Here is a 25000-nt window from a genome sequence, read left to right as displayed (position 1 = left end):
TTCTGATGTTTTCAAGTAAATAATCAATGATGTAAACACAAAACACTCTTCAATACCAAAATAAAATGCTATAGGTAACTGCCATAAAGTAATAAACTCCAAATTATCAAATACCAAGCAACATATTTTAATGTAGCGAAGAAATGTTTTCAAGCATTTTATACCAAGCAACATATTTTAATGTAAAGAAGAAATGTTTTCAAACATTTCTATGCACAAAGCACAAATCATACTGAAAAACTAAATATGCATTACTCCCTGTTTGTACGAAAAACACTCAATTCTAAACTATCAAAATATCAAGCAAATAGTTCAGTTTTTGTCTGAACATTATTTGACAGTTACATCAAAAGAAAAAAAAAGTATGCACATTCATCTCAGTCTTGTTTCTACTGACCAGCAAAGTAAGACTCCAAATTCTGCAAAAAACTGATTTCACACAAACACACATCCACACACATTGTCACAAAGAATTACTTTTCATGAACATGCAAGCAGGTTAATCTTATTCTCAAAGTCAACTGAGAAAAAACAAAAACAAAAACAAAAAAAACTTACCTTTAACTTTGGTTTGCCTTTCTGCAGAATCAGGGACTCCTGATTATCCAATGCACAAGTATTCAGAGACCTGAAATCAAATCAGTTCTTTTTCAAAAGCACGCCATCACTTTCACAGCAGAACTATCAACACAGATTTTTTTTTTTTTTTAAACCACCTAATGCATATTCTTTCAAACAGAAAGAAACAGAAACACACAGGACTGACACAGAATCTGTGACCTGAACAGCAAGGAGTGGGGAATCAGAAATCACAACCACTGACACCCTTGTCTGATTTATCCAGACCTGTTTGCCCCGAGACAGCAAGTGGTTTTATCTTATATGTGTGAATCATTGGGAGCTTACGTACACCTGCACACGTATCTACCCACCCAAAGGAGGAGCTGTAACTTGTTCCAAAGTCCATGCCCAACCCTAGGCAGTCATGGAGAACACATATTTAGGTTGCTAACACAGTGAAGAGAGGCTTGAAGAGAAAGCTATGACAGTGTTATCCACATTCCTGTGCAGCAATTTGTGTGTACACACTGGAAGATGGTTGATATCTTGTGCGTGGGTTAGTTACCCAAGTGGGTGTTGCAGCTGAAGAATTTTTTCGAATTAGTTTTCCTAGGAGTTAGAGTTTGACACAACTGGTACTTGATCATTACCTGTACTATGATAAATAGTTCTGTATTTCCGTGCACATTTAGCTGACACTATTATTAGTATTAAGCCTGAACAGTTTTCATTGTCATAACTGTGTGTGTGTGTGTGTGTGTGTGTGTGTGTGTGTTTGTGTGTGTATGTTTGTGTGTGTGTGCATGTGTGTGTGTGTGTATACAATTACTACAAATAATGAATAAATAAATATATATATATAAATAAAAATTAAATTAATTTTTTACAGGCCAGGGAATGTGTGTGTGTGTGTGTGTGTGTGTGTGTGTGTGTGTGTGTGTTGTGTAAGTGCGTGTGTGTGTGTGTGTGTGTGTGTGTGTGTGTGTGTGTGTTTACTTGCTCCTCTCTTTAATTCCTGTAACATTTTGTAGGACTTGAAGGCCTGACCAGTGCCTCAGTCTGTGCATGGGTCAGGCATTTGCCCCCTACGCTTTTTTTTCTTCATCCTTTTTTTTTTTTTTAAACTAATGTGGCACATAATGATAATGACATTCCATATGTGGATTAGTCCGCAGGATTTGATACCTTCTTGCAACTGACACTGTGTGTATGCATGTATATGTGTATGGTGTGATTTGTTTATGTGTGTGTGAATACAGGTTTGTGTACAGCTGTGCAAGTTTAAATTAGTACAAACCAGTATGAGTGTGTGTGTGTGTGTGTGTGTGTGTGTGTGTGTCTGTGTGTGTGTGTGTGTGTCTGTGTGTGAGTTGTGTAAAATGTGTATGTGTGTAGGGGTTTGTTTGTCAGGTGTTGTGTGGCATTTCTGTGTGTGCATGTTACTTTAGTATGTGTTTGCATGATGTGTTTTGCACTTTGTGTTTCAATATGTCATGCTTGACATTGTGTGTATGTGCATTTACGTGTGCATGTACATGTGCATGTGCATGCTTGTGTGTTGACTGAAACCTGAAATTTGCAGTTCTTTGTGAGAAATACTATCTGTTCATACAGAAACTATCAACTGCTCCAAGAACTGACTGACAATGTATCCTTGGTATCACTGGTATGAATCGTACTGGGCATTTCCTTATCTTAATTATTGCTTTCTCAGTTTCTGCATGTAAGGCATTCCACCAGACTGCAGTTTGCAATATGTATCACTGGTGTCAATATTGCTTATAAGAACTACATTACACATACATACATACATACAGCTCTTTCTCTCAAGATATATATATATATATATATATATATATATATATATATATATATATATTAGGTGTTTCATTGTATGGCTATTCATAAAAATAAAAAATAAAATAAATAAAGAGAATCAAGACTTAAGACTTTTTACTGGCTTCAAACAGAAGAATGTAGATAAATGGTGTGTGTGTGCATCTGTGCGTGTGTGTGTGTGTGTGTGTGTGTGTTAATAGATGATGTATTAAAATCTCAAGACCAATGTTTCATGTGTTACACACTTCCTGGGTCAAATAATAATCATATCACATCTACAAAAGATTTTGAATATTTGTTACTGAAGAGACGGAAATAAATCTGTTTGAAGTTGAAGAGCTTAAAATTAATGGACTTTATAAGCTTATTTGGCAAGTTGTTTGATTGTCTGGTTGGTTAACTGGTTGGCTGTGTAACTGTAAGTCAAATAAAAAATTCAACATTGTAAAAGAAATAAAAATGAAAATAACAAGATAAATAAATAAATAAATAAAAACCTTTGAATTCATAGTTAGATTGTCTGGTTAGTTGACTGGTTGGCTGTGTAACTGTAAATCAGGCAAAAAAAATTTCAATATTGTAAAAGAAATAAAAATGAAAATAATAAGATAAAATAAATAACTAAAACCCTTTGAATTTATAGTTGCTACTGTATAGTTATTAGTATTACTGTAGGTAAACAAAACACATACTTTGTAGCAAACTTGATTAAGAGGCAAAAATATTCTCATTCAGCAGCTATAGTTCTGTATATTCTGCAGTAGTTCTGACATATTTCTTGGTCTTGAGATAAAAAAATTTGTTTATTGTGTTATTAAGCAAGCTCATGCAGTGATATATGTATATATGCGACATGCTTCTTTTGTCTGAAACCCATAGCAGTTTCGTCTGACATAACACAGTGCTTCTGATGATGTTGTTGTTTTTGTTTGTTTTTATCAACTATATATTGCGGCCATGAATTTCAGAAAAGCAAAACCAATTTTCCACATATTGGGCTTATAACTGCTGAGTCTGTAAAGTCTGGAACCAACTAAGACACACAATGCTCCAGAAGATTGACCATGATCAAGTCCAGGTGAAATACAAGCTGCAGCCTGCAAGAAACAGGTGCCAAAGAGGACATGGCAAGCAGTTCAGTCTGATCCAGTGTAGGACAGACAACCAGCACTTTTCTTCTTCTTCTGCTTCCTGCAATGTCCATTAGCCATTGGTTCGGCTATTACTGACATGTGGGAGGTGTGCAGCGTGGAGAAGGAATGAGAAAAGCAGATGAAAATAGAAAAAAAGGGAAAAGAAATTTGGCCCTGGCCTAATGATTAAGGCGCAGCTGAAAAGAAAAGAGAAGGATTTTGGCCCTAATGGTTTGGGTGCAACTGCATGTGAAGCTGCACTCAGGCCTTCAGGCCCAAAGCCCTGCAGCAAACTAAGTGAAGCTGCAGGCCTGCAAATCGCCACACCGCCGAAAAAAAGAAAAAAAAAAATGGCAGAGGGGAAACAGTGTTTACTGAGATCTGGACACCTTTGGGATGAAGATGTCCAAGGAGGGGGACTGGACAGTCTCAGCAGGAAGGGCATTCCAGTCAAGGATGGTTCAGGGGGGAAAAGGAGTAGCTTCTGTAATCTGTGCGGCATGTGATCCACTGGTACTGATTTGTGTGGTATGTTCTTCTGTTGCTTGCAGTCAGGGGTTTAAGGCTGTCACACCTTATGCATGCCAGGCCGCTCTGTATTTTTTCCTTCTTCCCATGCACCATCATGGAATAGACCACCCTCAACATGGCTAAAGCAACCTCCATCAGCACCACTCTTGACAGCATCCTGCAGTCGGGATTGGCGTAGAGATTAGTTACCAGTAGACCACCCTCTCCCCACCTCCCATCTGGCCCTAGCTCCCAGTCCCTCTCAGTACATATAACCCCACCCCAGTCCTCCATGCATGATCCCCTCTGCCCCCTTCCTCAACACTGAGTACCCATTCACACCAATCATAGTATCCAAAGGTTTCTGTTTTTGTTTTGTGTTTGTTTTTTGAGTGGCAGTTTGTGGACATGACACAGCTTTGGGCTGGACACACAGCTGGACGACACCAAGCAACCGTTTGTAGCTTGCTGGCAGCTCCATATACAACTATACTCCCATAACAGCTTTGGGGAAATCTAGTGTTAGGTTAGGCTTTTTTCCTCACCACCCTCAGAAAATACAACACATCACCTAGGGAAAATTGCTAACAAACAAACCAAAAACAACAACAACAAACAAACAACAAAAAAACAAACAAAAACAAACAAATGAAAGGTGACTGTATTACTCAACTTGGACAATGTCCATTCATCATTTCATGGTTCATTTATTTACTGATATTGTGATAATGAAAACAGGCAGGGAAGACTCCATGCTTGAAAAGCAGAATATTCATTGTTCAGTGAAGATTGATCAACTGACCATGGATCTGACTTGGAGAGCCATTGTAACATAGTCTACTTTAAAACTTTCAATCAACTGGTTGTTGTTTTTTTTAACGTATGCGCAACTGCGATTCCTTTGAAAAGTTTGATTCTTGTGTGTGTGTGTGTGTGTGTGTGTGAAATGGATGCATTCTTCCAAATTACATGGCTTGTGTATTCATTTTTACCCCTATGGAATTATCGTGCAGATTTGATGCGTTCTCACATAGAAATATCTAGTAACCCAATGACACTCACCTCCAAGTCAAATTAGCAGCATACGTGTTCACAGTCTGCAGGAACCGTAATGTTGACCAGCTTTTCTCGGTTCACGTGGCAGACTGACAAGAAATTGTCGTCTGCGTAGAACCCCCGCCAGGCATGCGCATCGTAAACTTTCTCCCTGATTGGCTCGCATCCTTAAATTCAACCAATCAGCGCTTCCATTTGCTTGGCGTTACCATGGCGTGATGATCAGTGCGTGGCCCACGCCAAGCTTTCATCATTCCGTTCCTGACGTTGATACTTATTTTAGAATTTTAACTAACCAGCGTCATAGGGAAGAACGCGTACACACAGAGTTGCTGACAGACTGGGGCTGGGTTGAGCACGGAGAAACGAATGCCATAATGCGGAAATTCTCCACATTTATCTCTCGCAGTGTTTTTAACCATTATCCTTGTTCGCCTGTGTGAACCACTGTCAAAATGGCATGTGATATCGATGTTGAACAGCAGCTCTTTAAGGGATGAGGCAAGAAAACAGATTAATTCAGTCCTTGTGTTAAATAAATGTTGTAATTCGGCCTTTACCCGACCAACCATGCCAGATGTATCGATCACACAGACTGAACTGAGACAGATGTTGCGTGATTGCTGTCATGCTCTCCACGTGTTTCAAGGGGGAACACTCGCAAATGAGCGTCAAATGAAAGGAATATACGGATAGCGCCCCCTTGCGTAGCTTTCCCGATGGCAGATTGTGTTGGATTGGGTTGAAATCGCTTCGTATTATATTTATCATATTGTTGTCAGAACCGATTTCTCAGAGTGAGATTTGGACTGGTGTGCCTGAGGAAAGATTGTATGTCCATCCCTCTTTCCAGCTCAGTCAGGAACCTCAGTCGGCGTTGTCCTTGACAACACACTGTCCATGCTGACATGTCAATCCTGCTACTGTCAATTGCGACCCATCAGATCCATTCGAAAATATCTGTCCACCGACGCAACATCTAGACTTGTCGTTTCTCTCATTCTCTCTCGCCTTGACTACTGTAACTCTATTGTCTTGTTTGCCTGCTTCATCCATTCAATCTCTTCAGCACCGACAGTCTGCCGCGCTGCCCGACTCGTCCTCAGAAAGAAAAGATCTGTGCACATCACTCCTCTTTCCAACATCTCCATTGGCTCCCTGTCTCACACAGAATAAAGTATAAGATCGGCTCTCTATGTTATAAATGTATTCACAAATCTGCCCTTCCTATCTTTGCCGTGGCTGCCTCAGTTCACCTCTACACTCCATCTCCGTCAGTCGCTCTCTATGTGACGATCGGCTTCGGATCCACTCTGTTTACGCACACCCAGATTCAAACACTCCACTGTTGGACGCCGTTCTTTCTCTGTCTCTGGACCTTGTATTTGGAATGAACTTCCTCTTTCGCGGCCGCTTCGTCAGGTCTCTGCACTCAGCTCTTTCAATTAAGTCTGGCCTTAAAAAAGATAACCTCCGTCCCCTACCTCTTACTTATCTTCAGTTTCTTCAGTTTTAGAGTTATGCATGTGTGTGACTTCAGTTTTAGAGTTATGCATGCGTGTGAATGACTGGTGCGAAAGCGCTTAGATTTTTCTCTGCACCGACAAGATTCAGCGCTATATAAATACTATCATCATATTATCTATATTATAACAGTGCACAGACGAGCAGCTTTCCTTTTCCCCCGGCCCTTTATCCACTGGACACTTTGAAATGTCTTCAGCCCTAGCTGTCCGGCGTACTAGTATGTCACTGTGTGTGTGTGTGTGTGTGTGTGAGAGAGAGAGAGAGAGAGAGAGAGAGAGTACTTAGTCAGATGCATGTGTGTTTTAGATTCAACTGTATCCGGTCTGTGTTTGTCAGTTAACTTTGTGTATGATTACTTGACGATTTGATTTATGTTTATACCATTTTTATGTATGTACTATTTCCCCCCCAATATTTCTTGTGATTTCAGCCCAGATCTACCGTCTCTTTTCCAGTCTTTTCTCTCTGTCTCTGTGTGTCTCTGTGTCTCTCTCTCCCCCCTCCCACACACACACCTCTCCCTCACCCTCCGCCCCCACCCCCCACCCCCCATCAGTTCTGGTCTGTGGTGTGGTGTGTTTTGTGTGTGTTTGTTTCTATCATTTTCTTCCTCTTCCTTTTTTTTTTTTTTTTTTTCCTATTCATTTTTACTAACACCATGCTTGTGCCTGCATGTGTGTTTGTGTGTGCATGTGTGTGTGTGTGTGTGTGTGTGTGTGTGTGTGTGTGTGTGTGTGTAGTTTAATTTTTTCACTCTCCTATGTATTTGTATTAACTTCATGCTTTAATTTTTTTTTTCGCATTGTGTAATGTAGACTCTATTCGGTACCGGGACTGGATGTACAAAACTGAAAATAAAGCACACCAGTGTTTATCTATTATCCTCAAAATAAAGAATTTTGTCTTGTCTTGTCTTGTCTGTCGCTCTCTCTCTCTCTCTCTCTCTCTCTCTCTCTCTCTGTCTCTTTGTCTCTCTCTCTCTATGCATTGATTGATCTCGTTGATTCATTCATTATTTGTTCGCGGTGATATATATATATATATATATATATATATATATATATATATATATATATATATATATGTGTGTGTGTGTGTGTGTGTGTGTGTGTGTGTGTGTGTGTCTTTATATATCATATCATATCATATCCCTTTTCTGTTAAAATATTTATGACAACTTAATGTAAACTCAAATATATTCTGTTGATTTAGTAAGACTACAAAATCACTGACCACAAACAAACTATAAACGAATTAACATAATCAATCAATGCACAGAGAGAGAGACGGGGACACTGACACAGGGACAGAGAGACAGAGACAGACAGACAGACAGACAGACAGAGACAGAAGAGGGCGAAAGAGAGCTGCTTACCTTTCTATATCTCAAGTTCGCGGCCTGCCTGTGCAAACTTGAACCGAAGCACTGAGAAGAAGAAGCAGAGGAAGAACAAGAACAACAAGAAGAAGAAAGAATCATTATTAACAGATGTGGCGTAGCGTATATGGATTTGTCCCAATACAGTGACGCCTCCTTGAGTTACTGATACTGATACTTTACCATCAGCAGCACCAGAAGCAGCAGTAATAGCAGCTGTCACCGTCGTCGTCGTAGTAGTGAGTAGTAGTAGTAGGAGCAGTAGTAACAGCAGCAGCAGCAGTAGCAGCAGCAACAGCATCATTTATAATAATAGTAGACAACAGCAGCAGTGCCGGACAGCAACATCAATGGACAAATGAATTAAAGAACTCACTGTCAGGGCTTGACCACCTATTTTGACCCCACCCAGTCAAACCGGCCGTCGCCTCACCGTCTGTCCGCCCACACACTCTGTGTGTGTGTGTGTGTGTGTGTGTGTGTGTTCGTGGCCGGCAGCACACGCAAACAGTCTCTCTCTCTCTTCTGTACCGGGTTTCACGTGCAGTGCCGCTGGTGCAGTGCAGTGTCACAAACGCTCCTCTATTCAGGCGACAAAAGTAAAGAAAAAAATCACACTCAGACAGCAAGCGACAGCAGACAGACTGAGAAAGAAGAAGAAAAAAAGAAAGAAAAAAAAAAGAAAGAAGAAAGACAGGAAGATGGCTATAACCATCACCACCACCACCACCACCACCACCATGGACAGCAGAAACGCCAGTAGTCCCTCGCCTTTGAAGCCAGAGTACCCCGAAGATGACGAACACGGAATGGTCTGGGACGACGCCACATGGATTCTCACCTCGTCCTTTATCATCTTCACCATGCAGTCTGGTCAGTGATGGGTAGGGGGGTGGGGTGGGGGTGGGGAGGGGTGGGGGGGGGGGGTGGGGGATGGGGAGCGGCTGTAGCCACGTTACTTTTCCCTCTTAACTTCTCCTCTGTGTGTGACTGGCATGAGCGAACAACGTCCGCACCTTGTTTGTCAACACTGCTCGTTCCTTCTTTGAGGGGTTTGTGGGGAGGGGGGGGGGGGTCGGGGGGGAAGGAGTTGTGGATGTTGCCGATGATGGTTCTTGTCTTGTGTGTGTTGTGTGTGTGTGTGTGTGTGTGTGTGTTCGCTAATATTGTTTTCCCCCAAGTTTTTTGTTTTTTGTTTTTTTGCTGCTTCTTCTTCTGTTTTTACTTAGCTTATTCGCTTTTGTTGTTGTTGTTGTTGTTGTTGTAGTTGTTTTCTTGTTATCTATGTATTATTTTGTTGTTCTTCTTTTTACTATCAGTCCTACATCCTGTTTTTCAACATTTTGATTTTCTTTTTTTCTTTTTTTTTCCCCATTCTTCCGTTGAATGCAAACCACAACAAGAACAAAAACTAATAATAATAATAATAAGCATACAAAACAAAACAAAACAAAACAAAACAAAACCAAAAAACAAGTAAAAGATAGATAAGAACAGCTACGCAATTGCGTGTTGTGAAATAACTCTGTTCCAAAGTAGTAATATTCTCGCACTGCCGTGGATCAACAACGTACCTTTCAACTCGGGCCTTGCAGAAAACAGTGTTGAGGGGTGTTTAACGTTTGTAAACTGGTTGACATATCGCCCAGATGGTACAAGCCCTTGGATTTCAAGAGAAAGTGGTTCTCATGGACCATTTCAGTTCACGAAATGCACAGTGGTCACAGAATGTGACAACCAACAGTGAATACTATAGTTGGTGCTGATAGAGGTGACACTGAATAATGTTTTTCGGGTGTCCCCCCAAAAAAGTGAACCGCTTTTTTACAAGTATTTTCTCAGTGATAGAGAAACCGAATTCACTGAAAATTTTTTGTACACAGTAACCTTAGGGTATCATCAACAAGTCTGCAAAATATCTAAACGTTCGGACGCGAGTATTGTCAGATTCAAAACAGCATGTCAAAAAAACCCAATATCAGAGCTGTGGAATGTGACCTTCATCATGTTCATGCCAGCTTGCCAGGTGTTGGCATCTGTCAATCAGTGTCAGTCTAAAAATAGCCTGTCTGGGTGTCAAGTCTATTGATTTTTTTTTTTAATTGTCGTCTGTATCCAGATATAGTTCATGCTGATCTAGGTGAATGCTATAGTTCATGTTGATCTAGGTGAATGTTATAGTTCATGCTCCTCTAGGTGAATGTTATAGTTCATGCTGATCTGGGTGAATGTTCATACTGAACTTAGTGAATATTATAGTTCATGCTGATCTGAGTGAATGTTCATACTGAACTGAGTGAATATTATAGTTCATGCTGATCTGAGTGAATGGTCATACTGAACTTAGTGAATATTATAGTTTATGCTGATCTAAGTGAATGTTCATACTGATCTGAGTGAATATTATAGTTCATGCTGATCTGAGTGAATGTTCATACTCATCTGAGTGAATACTATGGTTCGTGAAGATCTTGGTGAACTAATATTTATGGTTCATACTTATCTAAGTGAATGTCATTGTTCATACTGATCTAAGTTATATGAAGTTCGTATTGAACTGAGTGAATATTGTAGTTCATGAAGATCCAAGTGAACATTATATAGTTCATGTTTATTTTAGTGAGTGCTATACTTCATGCTTATCTGGATGAATGGTATGGTTCATTCTGACATTAAAAAAAAATTTGCGACAGTTCATGCTGATACAAATGAATGCTTTAGTTCGACGGGCGCGAAAGCCGAATGGTTAAGGCGTTAGACTTTCAATCTGAGGGTCCCGGGTTCGAATCACGGTGACGGCGCCTGGTGGGCAAAGGGGTGGAGATTTTTACGATCTCCCAGGTCAACATAATGTGCAGACCTGCTAGTGCCTGAATCCCCTTCTTGTGTATACGCAAGCAGAAGATCAAATACGCACGTTAAAGATCCTGTAATCCATGTCAGCATTCGGTGGGTTATGGAGACAAGATCATACCCAGCATGCACACCCCCGAAAGCGGAATATGGTTGCCTACATGGCGGGTTAAAAACGGTCATACACGTAAAAGCCGACTCGCGTATATACGAGTGAACGTGGGAGTTGCAGCCCACGAACGCAGGAGAAGAAGAAGAGTGCTTTAGTTCATGCTTATCTAAATGAATGGTTCATGCTGATCTCAGTGAATGCTATAGTTCATGCTGATCTCAGGGAATGCTGCAGTTCATGCTGATCTAAATGAATACTATGGTTCATGCTGGTCGTAAAATTTGACATGTTTGTCTGAGTGTGTATGTGTGCGTGCCTGAAATCTGGTTGAATGACACAGGAAACGTATGATGAGCACCCAGTGGCAGCCGTCAGTCGGCTCTACCCAGGTCTGTTGTGCAAATGACCCCGTGTTTGTAAAGCGCTTAGAGCTTGGTCTCCGACCGAGGATAGGCGCTATATAAGTATCCACATCAATCGATCAATCAATCAGTTCATGCTGATCTCAGTGAGTGCTATGATTCATGCTGATCTCAATGAATGCCATAGTTCATGCGTATCTTAATGTATGCTATGGTTCATTTGATTTTTTTTTTAAAGGATATAGTTCATGCTGATACAAATGAAAGCTATACTTCATGCTTATCTAAATAAATGCTATAGTCCAAGCTGATCTCAGTAAATGTCATAGTTAACCTTGATCTCAGTGACCGCTACAGTTCTTGGTGATCTAAAAATATGCTATGGTTCATGCAGATCAAATCAGTATTATAGTTCATTCTGATCTAGGTGAATACTACATAGTTCAAACCACATCGTGTGAATGTCCAGTGCTGTGAATCGCAACATGAACTGGTGAACAAGTTGTTCAAAAGATGTGCACTGGTCGATAATATAGGTGTGATTTCCCCCAAACATAAACACCCTGTGTACATAACGGATCCATCAGGTGCCATTAAGTATGACCATTTATGAACGCCAGTCGATATTCTCGGTGTTTTCCACCTCACACTTTCTCACATCCACTCTGTAGACGATACGTCCATCGCATACCATTGGGTATAATCATGTTTCCATCCAGATTCAGATGTTAGTCGATACTTCAAATGGACCTACCATACACAGCGGGGGTGAGAGCGAACGTACCTTCAATATTTTGATTTCCCCCGGGTTTTGTTGTTGTTGTTGTTGTTGTTGTTGTTGTTTGTTTATTTTTTTCTGAAGATTGCTCCTTTTTCATTTCTTTTATATAGCGTTAACTCACTCAGTACGGCCAGTCCTCTCTTCTCCTCTACACAGACCCCTCGGATGTCGAGTGGGTGTCTGAATGACCCAACCTTTAGCTTCCGTCGTCAGAATTGTGGTATTCTTTGTCAACATTCACGTCTTCAGTATAAGAGCCTTCCGCTTGCAATATTTTGTTGGTGGTAATTGGGGTGAAACGCTGTTAACGTCGTCTCTTTCGCCGTTCGTATGGAGAGAGTTAATCAAGGGGGTGAAACAGATATGGAATTCAAGACTTGTTCGTTAATGTGAAATAGCTGACTGAACACACACACACACACACACACACACACACACACACACACACACACACACACACAATTAATGTGAAATAGCTGACTGTGCCATTTCCAAGACTGAATACTTGCACACACACACACACACACACACACACACACACACACACACACACACACACACACACACACACACACACACACACACACACACAATTAATGTGAAATATCTGACTGTGCCATTTCCAAGACTGAATACTTGCACACACACACACACACACACACACACACACACACACACACACACACACACACACACAATTAATGTGAAATAGCTGACTGTGCCATTTCAAAGACTGAACACACACACACACACACAGTAAGAGAGAGAGAGTATATCGCATTATTGTATGATACAGCATATGTACATTGCAGTTTCGTGTAATAACGTATATAAGTTTCTCGTAGTATTGTAATGTACAGTATAACGAACACTGCTGTAACGTATAGAGTGTAAGGTAATACTGTACAATACAACACACACGTACACTGCAGTATTAAATGATAAACGCATAAAGTATTCGACAATACTGTATAGTGATATAGCATAATATATCAAGTATTTCGCAGTGCATCATCTGTGGAACTGGTACGTGTGTCTAGCATAATATATCAAGTATTTCGCCGTACATCATCTCGTGTGGAACTGGGCGTGTCTAGCATAATATATCAAGTATTTCGCTGTACATCATCTGTGGAACTGGTACGTGTGTCTCAGTAGAAATTCCATCCGTCACTTTTTAGTTCTTTCACTGTCCTTGCCCCATACCTCTTCGCTGCTGTTTGGACTTATTTGTTTATCGATTATGATTATTGTCTTTTTTAATTTATCTGTACTTTTAACATCATTATTACTCTTTTTTTTTAAAATCTGTTTATTCAGTTATTTTTTTCCCGCATTTTTATTTCATCTCATTATCTCTCACCTTACTTTTATTTCCGTATTTGTTTAATTAATTTGACGATGCATCCATGTATTTGTTTAGGCTCCGACCCCCCCCCCCCCCCTCCCCCACCTCCCCCTAACCCCCCAACCCCACCTTCAAGGCCTGACTAAGCACGGTACTAGGTTACGCTGCTGGTCAGGCATCTGCTTTTGCAGATGTGGTTTAGCGTATATGGATTTGTCCGAACGCAGTGACGCCTCCTTGTAGCAGTAACTGAACGGAACAATTTGGACTTTTTCCTCTTAGGTGCGATTGCATTACTTTTGATCCGAAAAAGAAGAAGAAGAAAAAAAAGTAAAAAGTTTCAGTACCGATAAGCAGGCAGACCAGAAAGCAGTAATTTCCCTTGAAACTCATGCCTCGCTGGTTCTCATTAAATCACCGAGATTCACGCTGACAAGGGTGTTAAAAATAAACACGCTGCTATTTTTGTCACTGGCTCTGTGTCTCCTTGGAGACACCACCTTCAACCAGCTTTGTGTCACCGTCCATGCGTTCCACTCACTCACTCCCCGCTGAACCATGACTCTCTTTACCCACTCCCCGTTTAATTTACCGTCACTGTCCTTCCCACTCCCCGTTTAATTTACCGTCACTGTGCTTCCCACTCCCCGTTTAATTTACCGTCACTGTCCTTCCCACTCCCCGTTTAATTTACCGTCACTGTCCTTCCCACTCCCCGTTTCATTTACCGTCACTGTGCTTCCCACTCCCTGTTAATTAACCGCCACTGTGCTTCCCACTTTAATTTACCGTCACTGTCCTTCCCTATCCCCGTTTAATTTACCGTCACTGTGCTTCCCACTCCCCGTTTAATTTACCGTCTCTGTCCTTACCCACTCCCCGTTTAATTTACCGTCACTGTGCTTCCCACTCCCTGTTAATTAACCGCCACTGTCCTTCCCACTTTAATTTACCGTGACTGTCCTTCCCTATCCCCGTTTAATTTACCGTCACTGTGCTTCCCACTCCCCGTTTAATTTACCGTCACTGTCCTTCCCACTCCCCGTTTAATTTACCGTCACTGTCCTTCCCACTCCCCGTTTAATTTACCGTCACTGTGCTTCCCACTCCCCGTTTAATTTACCGTCACTGTCCTTCCCACTCCCCGTTCCATTTACCGTCACTGTGCTTCCCACTCCCTGTTGATTAACCGCCACTGTCCTTCCCACTTTAATTTACCGTCACTGTCCTTCCCTATCCCCGTTTAATTTACCGTCACTGTACTTCCCACTCCCCGTTTAATTTACCGCCACTGTGCTTCCCACTCCCCGTTTAATTTACCGCCACTGTGCTTCCCACTCCCCGTTTAATTTACCGTCACTGTCCTTCCCACTCCCCGTTTAATTTACCGTCCCTGTCCTTACCCACTCCCCGTTTAATTTACCGTCACTGTCCTTCCCACTCACTGTTTAATTTACCGCCACTGTGCTTCCCACTCCCCGTTTAATTTACCGTCACTGTCCTTCCCACTCCCCGTTTAATTTACCGCCACTGTGCTTCCCACTCCCCGTTTAATTTACCGTCACTGTGCTTCCCACTCCCTGTTAATTAACCGCCACTGTCCTTCCCACTTTAATTTACCGTCACTGTCCTTCCCTATCCCCGTTTAATTTACCGCCACTGTGCTTCCCACTCCCCGTTTAATTTACCGTCACTGTGCTTCCCACTCCCTGTTAATTAACCGCCACTGTCCTTCCCACTTTAATTTACCGTCACTGTGCTTCCCACTCCCCGTTTAATTTACCGCCACTGTGCTTCCCACTCCCCGTTTAATTTACCGTCACTGTCCTTCCCACTCCCCGTTTAATTTACCGTCACTGTCCTTCCCACTCCCCGTTTAATTTACCGTCACTGTCCTTACCCACTCCCCGTTTAATTTACCGTCTCTGTCCTTACCCACTCCCCTGTCCTTACCCACTCCCCGTTTAATTTACCGTCTCTGTCCTTACCCACTCCCCGTTTAATTTACCGTCTCTGTCCTTACCCACTCCCCGTTTAATTTACCGTCTCTGTCCTTACCCACTCCCCGTTTAATTTACCACCACTGTCCTTACCCACTCCCCGTTTAATTTACCGTCTCTGTCCTTACCCACTCCCCGTTTAATTTACCGCCACTGTCCTTACCCACTCCCCGTTTAATTTACCGTCTCTGTCCTTACCCACTCCCCGTTTAATTTACCGTGTCTGTCCTTACCCACTCCCCGTTTAATTTACCGTCTCTGTCCTTACCCTCTCCCCGTTTAATTTACCGTCTCTGTCCTTACCCACTCCCCGTTTAATTTACCGTCTCTGTCCTTACCCTCTCCGCTCTCCTTACCCACTCTCCGTTTAACCTTTTTTTTTTCTTTTTTTTTTTTTTTTTTTTTGGCTAAACCAAGGTGAAACAGGATTACTGGGAGCATCAGACTAAAGTAGGTATATAACTTTTATGCATACTTCTAAGAGACATGATTGACTTTCGCTGAAAACAAAAACAAAAACAAAAACAAAAAAAACAAAAAACCAGTGATGCAGCCCCTATAGATAATGTGTAAATGGGCACTGATGAATGACATCCTGTCCTTGTAACAAGCTTTTTTATTTTCTCTCTCTCTTTAAAAAAAAATAAAAAAAATAATCACAGTCAGACGACAGCCTCACTGATCACCATACCTGTCAGCAGAAGTCAAGCGGTTACACGGCTCTCTGACGACAAAGAGAATCATTACGCGGTTATTGTTTGGCGTCGATGGTTTTCGCGCAGTTTCTTCATACCCTGATAATGACCCCCCCCCCCAAAATCCATGATCGTGAGTATGGAAACTGTTTCCTGCTGTCGCTGGGAGGTTTCAGGTTTACCACGAGTACTTTGTTGGCCTAGTAAGTGGGTTCGTTACGGGCGAATAGATAAAGAGTTAATGCTGACGAATAAGGCAAATTCAACAAGATCGAAGCCGCTGCGTTTTGTGAATCGGGTTGGTTTGTTTTTCAGCTTGCTGAGCACGAGGAGCTGACACGAAAATCACACAGAGAGCTGGTGATCCTTTGTTGGTTTTAGACAGCTTCACTAAAAAGCTTGCCATTAACAGAATGGATTGGACTGACGTTGCAAAAAGCGCCCTCTTTGTGTGTGTGTGTGTGTGTGTGTGTGTGTGTGTGTGTGTGTGTGTGTGTATCTGTTGCTGTGTGTGTCTGTGCCTATGTGTTTGTTCGTGTTTCTCTTCTCTCTCTCTCTCTCTCTCTCTCTCTCTCTCTCTCTCTCTCTCTCTCTCTCTCTCTCTGTGTATGTGTGTGTGTGTGAATTTATATTTTTCGCTAGAATAAATGTATGTATGTTGTTTGTGTGTACGCATGTGAGTGAATGTGTGTGTGTGTGTGTGTGTGTGTGTGTGTGTGTGTGTCTGTGTCTGTGTGTCTGTCCGTGTTTCTCTTCTATGTGTGTGTGTGTGTGTGTGAATTATATTTTTCGTTAGAATAAATGTATGTATGTTGTTTGTGTGTATGCATGTGAGTGAATGAGTGTGTGTGTGTGTGTGTGTGTGTGTGTTTCTGTGTTTCTGTGTGTGTGTGAATTTATATTTTTCGTTAGAATAAATGTATGTATGTTTGTGTGTATGCATGTGAGTGAATGAGTGTGTGTGTGTGTGTGTGTGTGTGTGTGTGTGTGTGTGTGTGTGTGTGTGTGTATTTGTGTGTATGTGTTTCTGTGTGTGTGTGAATTTATATTTTTCGTTAGAATAAATGTATGTATTTTGTTTGTGTGTATGCATGTGAGTGAATGAGCGCGCGCGCGCGTGTGTGTGTGTGTGCGTGTGTGTGTTGTGATAATACTAGAAATAATAATAATGATGATAATTACAGTAATGGTGGATACTACTGCTGCCTACCCACTTAACAACACGGCTTCTTCTTCTGTTTCTTTAAATTGCCTATAGTGATAAGCACACACTGCCTTTGGTATTATTTGCTTTGGGATGAGGAATCCCTCACTCCGGACACTGTCCATGTGTTCTGTGTGGCTTGTTCAGGATTACATGAGGCTATGCCAGTCTTGAATAAAAGCTTGTTTGTGTTTGCACATTTCTTCTGTCTTTGCTGCTGCGTGCACAAGCCCGGCGCTTCCTTTTTTTTTTTTTTTTTTTTTAGGAAGTGTCTGGGTTTGTTCCAATGTACCTTTTATTTACCTGTGTGCTGGCTGAATCGGTAGCGTAAGCAGCACTGACTTGAAGTTGTGTACCTTGTGAATGGGGAGAGAGAGTTACCACTCTTTACTATTTTGTTAATCTGCCCCTCACTTCTTTGACTGCTTTAGTAAAAAATCAACAAACAAAAGCGAGCACGCTTGCTCTCTCTCTCTCTCTCTCTCTCTCTCTCTCTCTCTCTCTCTCTAACGCACACACAAACACACACACACACACACACACACACACACACACACACACACACACAAATGCACACGCACGCACGCGTGCACGCTCGAACACACACACACACACACACACACACACACACACACACACACAACACGCGCGGAGTTGAGCTGAATAGATGGATTGACGCAAGAGCAGACTGAAATCAGTAAACATGTTGTTGTTTGTCACGGCGCGGAACAAAGTCGAGCCACCAGTGTTCTTCATCGATCAAGTGTCATCGCTACACTGGCACAGGCGTGAAAACAGACGATACCTTGTGATTCTGTTTGTCCGTTTGTTTGTCTGTCTGTCTGATTGTTTTGCCTGTCTGCTCTACTAAACCTACCCTACTCTATCACACACTGCTCGTTCTTCTCTTCTCCCTCTCTCTCTCTATCCCCCCACCCCACTCTCTCTCTCTCTATCCCCCACCCACTGTCTCTCTCTATCTATCCCCACCCCACTCTCTCTCTCTCTCTCTATCTATCCCCACACCCACCCCACTGTCTATCTATCCCCACCCCCTCCCCACTCTCTCTCTATCTATCCCCCCCACCCCACTCTCTCTCTCTATCTCCCCCCCCACCCCACTCTCTCTCTCTCTATCTATCCCCACCCCCACCCCTCTCTATCTATCCCCACCCCCACCCCACTCTCTCTCTCTATCTATCCCCACCCCCACCCCACTGTCTCTCTCCATATCCCCACCCCCACCCCACTCTCTCTCTCTATCTATCCCCACCCCCACCCCACTCTCTCTCTCTCTATCCCCACCCCCACCCCACTGTCTCTCTCCATATCCCCACCCCCACCCCACTCTCTCTATCTATCCGCACCCCCACCCCACTCACTATCTATCCCCACCCCACCCCACTCTCTCTGTCTATCTATCCCCACCCCACCCCACTCTCTCTCTCTCTCTCTCTCTATCCCCACCCCCACCCCACTCTATCTATCCCCACCCCCACCCCACTCTCTCTCTCTATTTATCCCCATCCCTACTCCACTGTCTCTCTCTGTCTGTCTGTCTCCGTCTTTCGGTCTGTACTTCTGTCTCTCTGTTGCTGTTGTGTGTCTGTCTGTCTTGTCTGTCTGTCTGCCTGTCTGTCTCTCTCTCTAATGCAATCATTTTCTCTGCTTCTGTTTATATGCATTGTGCCTCTTGTGCATTGTGTCTCTTGTCTCTAAAATCTCTGTCTCTCTGTCTCACCCCCATTCCCCACCCCTCTCGCTCTCCCTCTCTCTCTCTCTCTCTCTGTCTGTCTCCGTCTCTCAGTCTGTGCTTCTGTCTCCCTGTTGCTGTTTCTGTCTGTCTGTCTGTCTCTGTCTCTGACTGTCCCTGTGTTTCTCTGTCAGAAGACTGGATGTGCGGGGAAAAATACGCACGTACATAATGTGTTTGTCCTACAACAACAATCATGTCATATAATCCGGACTTGTTAATTCGTTTGTTCTCTGTTAATACATTTTGTTTAATGTGCCTATTTACAGGTAATACCCCCTACCACCCTCTCTCTCTCTCTCCCCCCCTCTCTCTCTCTCTCGCTCGCTCACTTACTTGCTTGCAAGCTGGCTAAACAGATGTTTGCATTGTATTTCTATTTGTATTTCTCTCTCTCTCTCTCTCTCTCTCTTTTTTTTTTTTTTTTTTTTTTTCACAGAAAATTCGGGCTGCTCTCCCCAGGGAGAGTGCATCGCTACACTCAGTGACAGTGCCACCCATTTTTTGTTTTTTTTGTTTTTTTCTGTCAGCAATTCTATTTGTTTTCCTCTCTCTCTCTCTCTCTCTCTCTCTCTCTCTCTCTGTGTACGCACGTGCGCTTGCTCGTGGGTGCGCGTTATAGGGAGAGGTGGCACGTATCTTGCATGTTTACTTGTTTGCTGTGTGTGTGTGTGTTACTAAAGCAGTGGCAGTTCATGGCGTCCACCCCTGTTATCTTTCCGACAAACAACCCAGCAAAGCCACCTTGACACCAGGCTGCACACTGCACACTGTCCATGTGTGGTAAATTACGAGGTCGGCGTGGATTATAAACCACAATGCTGCACTGAGCACAGTTCGCGCGCGCGCGCGCGTGTGTGTGTGTGTGTGTGTGCGCGCGCGCGTGTGTGTGTGCGAGCGAGTGAGTGTGAGTTTCTGAGTGAGTGAGCTTGAGTGATTGTGTGTGTGTGTGTTGTTGCGCGCGCGCGTGCGTGTGTGTGTGAGTGTGTGTGTGTGTGAGAGAGGGGGGGGAGGTGGGGAGAGGGCACGCGCGCGCGCGCGCACGGTGCCGCGCCACGGAAAACTCTCGGCGAACTGAAGCAGTGTTTGTTGCCACTGTGTTTAAACACACACACACACACACACACACACACCCTTGATCAGGTGATGAGGAATCCCCGTGTCAGGGAACAGATACTCAGGATCAAGTCAAGTCAGGCAACTAAACGGGTGGAACTGAACACGCCCTGTCCCAGATGTTGTACCGCCAGATGAGGATTTGATTTGAACACTAATAATTATAAATAGTCCTTCCCTCTTACTTTCCCACTAGCCACCACCGGCTGTGCCCGTCCGCGTCCACATGAATTTCTTCCCCTGGCCTCCACTCTTCAGTCTTTCGTGTGACTGACGGAGTTGTGTGAACACTGCTCGTTCCGCCGTCTTGAAGGGGATATATATATATATAATGTATATTTTGCTCGCTCGGTCGCCCCCCTCCCGTTCCCCACTCTGTTCTCTGCCTCAAGTCATCTGACCCCATCTCTCATCTCCACCACACCCCTGTTTCTTCTCTGCTGACTCCTTTCCTCTTCCTCTTTCGAGAACCCATTCGCCGAGCGACTGTACTGTACTGTATTGCATTGTACTGTACTGTACTGTATTGTACTGTACTGTACTGCACTGTATTGTATTGTACTGTACTGTACTGTATTGCATTGTATTGTATTGCACTGCATTGTATTGTATTTTACTGAACTGTATTGTATTGTACTGAGCTGTATTGCATTGTATTGTACTGTATTGTGCTGTATTGTACTGTATTGTACTGCATTGCATTGTATTGTACTGTATTGTGCTGCATTGTACTGTAATGTACTGTACTGTATTGCATTGTATTCTACTGTATTGTATTGTATTTTACTGTATTGTATTGTATTTTACTGAACTGTATTGTATTGTACTGCACTGTATTGTGCTGTATTGTATTGTACTGTACTGTATTGCATTGTATTGTATTGTATTGTATTGCATTGTATTTTACTGCGCTGTATTGCATTGTATTGTACTGTATTGTGCTGTATTGTACTGTACTGTTCTGCACTGTATTGTACTGTACTGTATTGTGCTGTATTGTATTGCACTGTATTGCATTGTACTGTACTGTATTGCATTGTATTGTATTGTACTGTATTGTATTATATTTTACTGAACTGTATTGTATTGTGTTTTACTGTATTACATTTTACTGTATTGTGTTGTTCTGCACTGTGATGTATTTTATTGTATTGTACTGTACTGTATTGTATTGTACTGTATTGTATTGTACTGTACTGTATTGTATTGTATTGTACTGTACTGTACTGTACTGTATTGTATTGTACTGTATTGTATTGTACTGTATTGTATTGTATTGTATTGTACTGTATTGTATTGTATTTTACTGTACTGTATTGTATCCTACTGTACTATATTGTATTTTATTGCATTGCATTGTATTGTTGTGTACTGTACTGTATTGTATTGTATTGCATTGTATTGTATTTTACTGTATCGTATTGTATTTTTTACTGTACTGTACTGCACTGCACTGCATTGCATTGTACTGTACTGTACTGTACTGTACTGTACTGTACTGTACGACGGGTGCAACAGCCTAGTGGATAAAGCGTCGGACCTTCAGTCTAAGGGTCCCTTGTTCGAGTCCCTGTCACGGCGCGTGGTGGGTAGTGTAGAGGGTAGTGAAATTTTACGGTCTCCCAGGTCAACATATATGCAGACCAGCTAGTGCCTAAGCCCCCTTTGCAGTGTGTATACGCACATAGAAGATTAAATACGCACGTTAAAGATCCCGTAATCCATGTCAGCGTTCGGTGGGTCGTGGAAACAAGAGTATACCAGCCCCACCTCCTACCGAAAACGGAGATTGGGTGTAAATATGTCATACACGTAAAAGCCTACTCGTGTAGTTAACGTGGGGAGTCGCAGTACACGAACGAAGAAGAAGAAATACTGTACTGTCCTGTCCTTTCTTATCCTGTACTGCACTGTATTGTAATTTTGCAACATCTCCACTGGCTCCCTGTCTCACACCGAATAAAGTACAAGATCAGCATTCTATGTTATAGATGTATTCACAAAACTGCCCCTTCCTATCTCTGCGGCTGCCTTCACCTCTACATTCCATCTCGCTCACTACGATCGGCTTCGGATCCACTCTGTTTACGCATACCCAGATTCAAACACTCGACTGTTGGCCGCCGTTCTTTCTCTGTCTCTGGACATTGCAATTGGAATGAACTTCATCTTTCGCTTCGTCAAGCCTCCACTCTCAGCTCTTTCAAGTCTGGCCTTAAAACCCACCTCTTCTCAAAATAGCCTCCCTTGCCTGCCTCTTCCTTGTCTTTAGTTTCTACAGTTTTTGAGATATGCATGCGTGTAAATGACTGGTGCGAAAGCGCTTTGATTTGTCTCTGCACAAGATTCAGCGCTATATAAATACCATTATTATTATTATTATTATTATTATTACTGTACAGCACTGCACTGCACTGTGCTACATTTTGTCTCAACACGTATTTCTCTATATGAAATTCGGGCTGCTCTGCCTACAAGTGTATCTGTTTTCCTGTCAAGTTTAGATTTTCTTCCGAATTTTTTCCGAACCTGCGCGCTCAGATTCTCTCGCGTTCCTAGGCGGAAACGTTACTGCTAAATTGTTATTTGTATTTATATTTGTATTTGTTCTTATCACAACAGATTTCTCTGTGTGAAGTTCGGGCTGCTCTCTCCCCAGGGAGAGCGCGTCGCTACACTACAGCATCACCTTTTTCTTTTCTTTTTTCTTTTTTTGTATCTTTTCCTGCGTGCAGTTTTATTTGTTTTTCCTATCGAAGTGGATTTTTCTACAGAATTTTGCCAGGAACAACCCTTTTGTTGCCGTGGGATCTTTTACGTGCGCTAAGTGCATGCTGCACACGGGACCTCGGTTTATCGTGTCATCCGAATGACTAGCATCCAGACCACCACTCAAGGTCTAGTGGAGGGGAAGAAAATATCGGCGGCTGAGCCGTGATTCGAACCAGCTCGCTCAGATTCTCTCGCTTCCTAGGTGGACGCGTTACCACGAGGCCATCACTCCACTTATGTCTGTCTGAGTGTGTATGTTCGCGTGCCTGAAACCTAATTGAATGACACAGGAAACGAATGATGAGCTCCGAATGGCAGCCGTCAGTTGGCTCTACCCAGGTAGGCAGCCTGTTGTGCAAATGACCCCCCCCCCACCCCCACCCCCGCACCTCCCCCCACCACCACCTCCCGAGTTTGTAAAACGAATAGAGCGTGGTAGGCGCTTTGTAAGTATCCATATCATCATCATCATAATCATCATCATCATAATCACCCCTGTACATGTCCGAGGGGATAATCATCCCACGACAGTAGAGAGGAGGGTTTGGGGGGAAATGGGGGGGGGGGGGGGGGTGCGGAGGGGGAGGGCGCAGGGCGTGTGTGTGGTGGGTAGGGGGGGGTTCAAAAAGTACAGGGTGGTGGTGGTGGTTCTGGGAAAGGGGTAGGGTGGGGTTGGGGGTTGGGTGTGTGGAGGCGTGGGGTGAACCTTTTCTAACGCTACACTGATAAACCACTGAGAAGACCACTTTAACTCTCTCCATACGAACGGCGAAAGAGACGACGTTAACAGCGTTTCATCCCAATTACCATCATCAAAATATTGCAAGCGGAACGCTCTTATACTGAGGAGGTGAATGTTGACAAAGAATACCACAATTCTGACGACGGAAACTAAAGGTTGGGTCATTCAGACACCCACTGGACATCCGAGGGGTCTGTGTAGAGGAGAAGAGAGGACTGGCCGTACTGAGTGAGTTAATCGAGAAATGTAGAGCGGAAATGCATTTTTCATGTTGAGGGTGTGTGTGTCTGTCATTCGAACGCGAAAAAAACTTTTCACAACACGGAGATCATCGGCCATGAGACAGTGAGGAAGCCAGGCAAGGTATCTGTTTATGATCGGTTGCTGTTGTTGTTGTTGTTGTTGTTTTAACCCTTTCATCGCCAGTCGATTTGGAGTGCAAAAATTCCTTGTGCTACAACCACAGAAGAGTGTGTCTACTCTAAAGAATAGCTGTGATGTGTAGGAAAAAAACTGGGCCTATCCTACCACTGAAAATTAAGAGCATTAGGTTCATAGACACAACAGAACCCACGATCTGGTTGGTCACATTTCAGTAGCATGGGTGGTTCTGAAATGCGACACTGGCAGTGAAAGGGTTAACGCTTTAACCCCTTGATTGCTGCTGATAGAGAAGCGCGCAGTCATCCCACTGAAAAAATAGTGCCAAATTTCAAATGCGAATATCTCGGAATTGAGTTGATGCAGGTCAGTTTATCTGGTATTTTTGGACACGAGGGGTCCAAAACTATACAGAAAGATGTGCTACACACATTGTCTGGACATGTCCATTTTTCGCCTATTTTGCAGGGCGCGACTTGAAAAAATAGTGCCAAATTTCAAATGCGGATATCTAGGAACTGAGTTGATACAGGACAATTTATGTGGTATTTTTGGACTCGGGTGGTCCAAAAGTATACAGAAAGATGTCCTACACACATTATCCCGACATGTCCATTTTTCGCCAATTTTGCAGGTCGCGACCTGAAAAAATAGTGCCAAATTTCAAATGCGGATATCTCGGAAATGAATTGATGCAGGTCACTTTATAGGGTATATTTGGACTCAGGAGGTCCAAAACTATAGAGAAAGATGTCCTATACACATTATCGCGACATATCCATTTTTCGCCAATTTTGCAGGTCGCGACCTGAAAAAATAGTGCCAAATTTCAAATGCGGATATCATGGAACTGAATTGATGCAGGGCAGTTTATTTT

General features: G+C 42.9%; 2 protein-coding genes across 2 annotated transcripts in view; one reads left to right on the top strand and one right to left on the bottom strand.

Moving 5' to 3' along the window:
* LOC143296905 (long-chain-fatty-acid--CoA ligase ACSBG2-like) overlaps nt 1-842 on the bottom strand; it is a 26248-nt gene extending 25406 nt beyond the window's left edge. Inside the window, 2 exon segments of the mRNA XM_076608902.1 lie at nt 559-628; nt 767-842. The gene's annotated coding sequence lies outside the window, so the exon portion shown is untranslated.
* Nucleotides 843-8744: 7902 nt separating this feature from the next.
* The window catches only part of LOC143297061 (putative ammonium transporter 3), a 97093-nt gene continuing 80837 nt past the window's right edge, over nt 8745-25000 (top strand). Inside the window, exon 1 of the mRNA XM_076609232.1 lies at nt 8745-8877. Within this exon, the coding sequence (XP_076465347.1) occupies nt 8745-8877 (133 nt within the window). The remainder of the gene's footprint in view (nt 8878-25000) is intronic.

Source organism: Babylonia areolata, chromosome 22 (genome assembly GCF_041734735.1).
Source record: "Babylonia areolata isolate BAREFJ2019XMU chromosome 22, ASM4173473v1, whole genome shotgun sequence".
Taxonomy (NCBI): Eukaryota; Metazoa; Mollusca; class Gastropoda; order Neogastropoda; family Buccinidae; genus Babylonia; species Babylonia areolata.
Note: the sequence above shows the minus strand (reverse complement) of the source record. Positions and strands in the feature narration are given on the sequence as shown.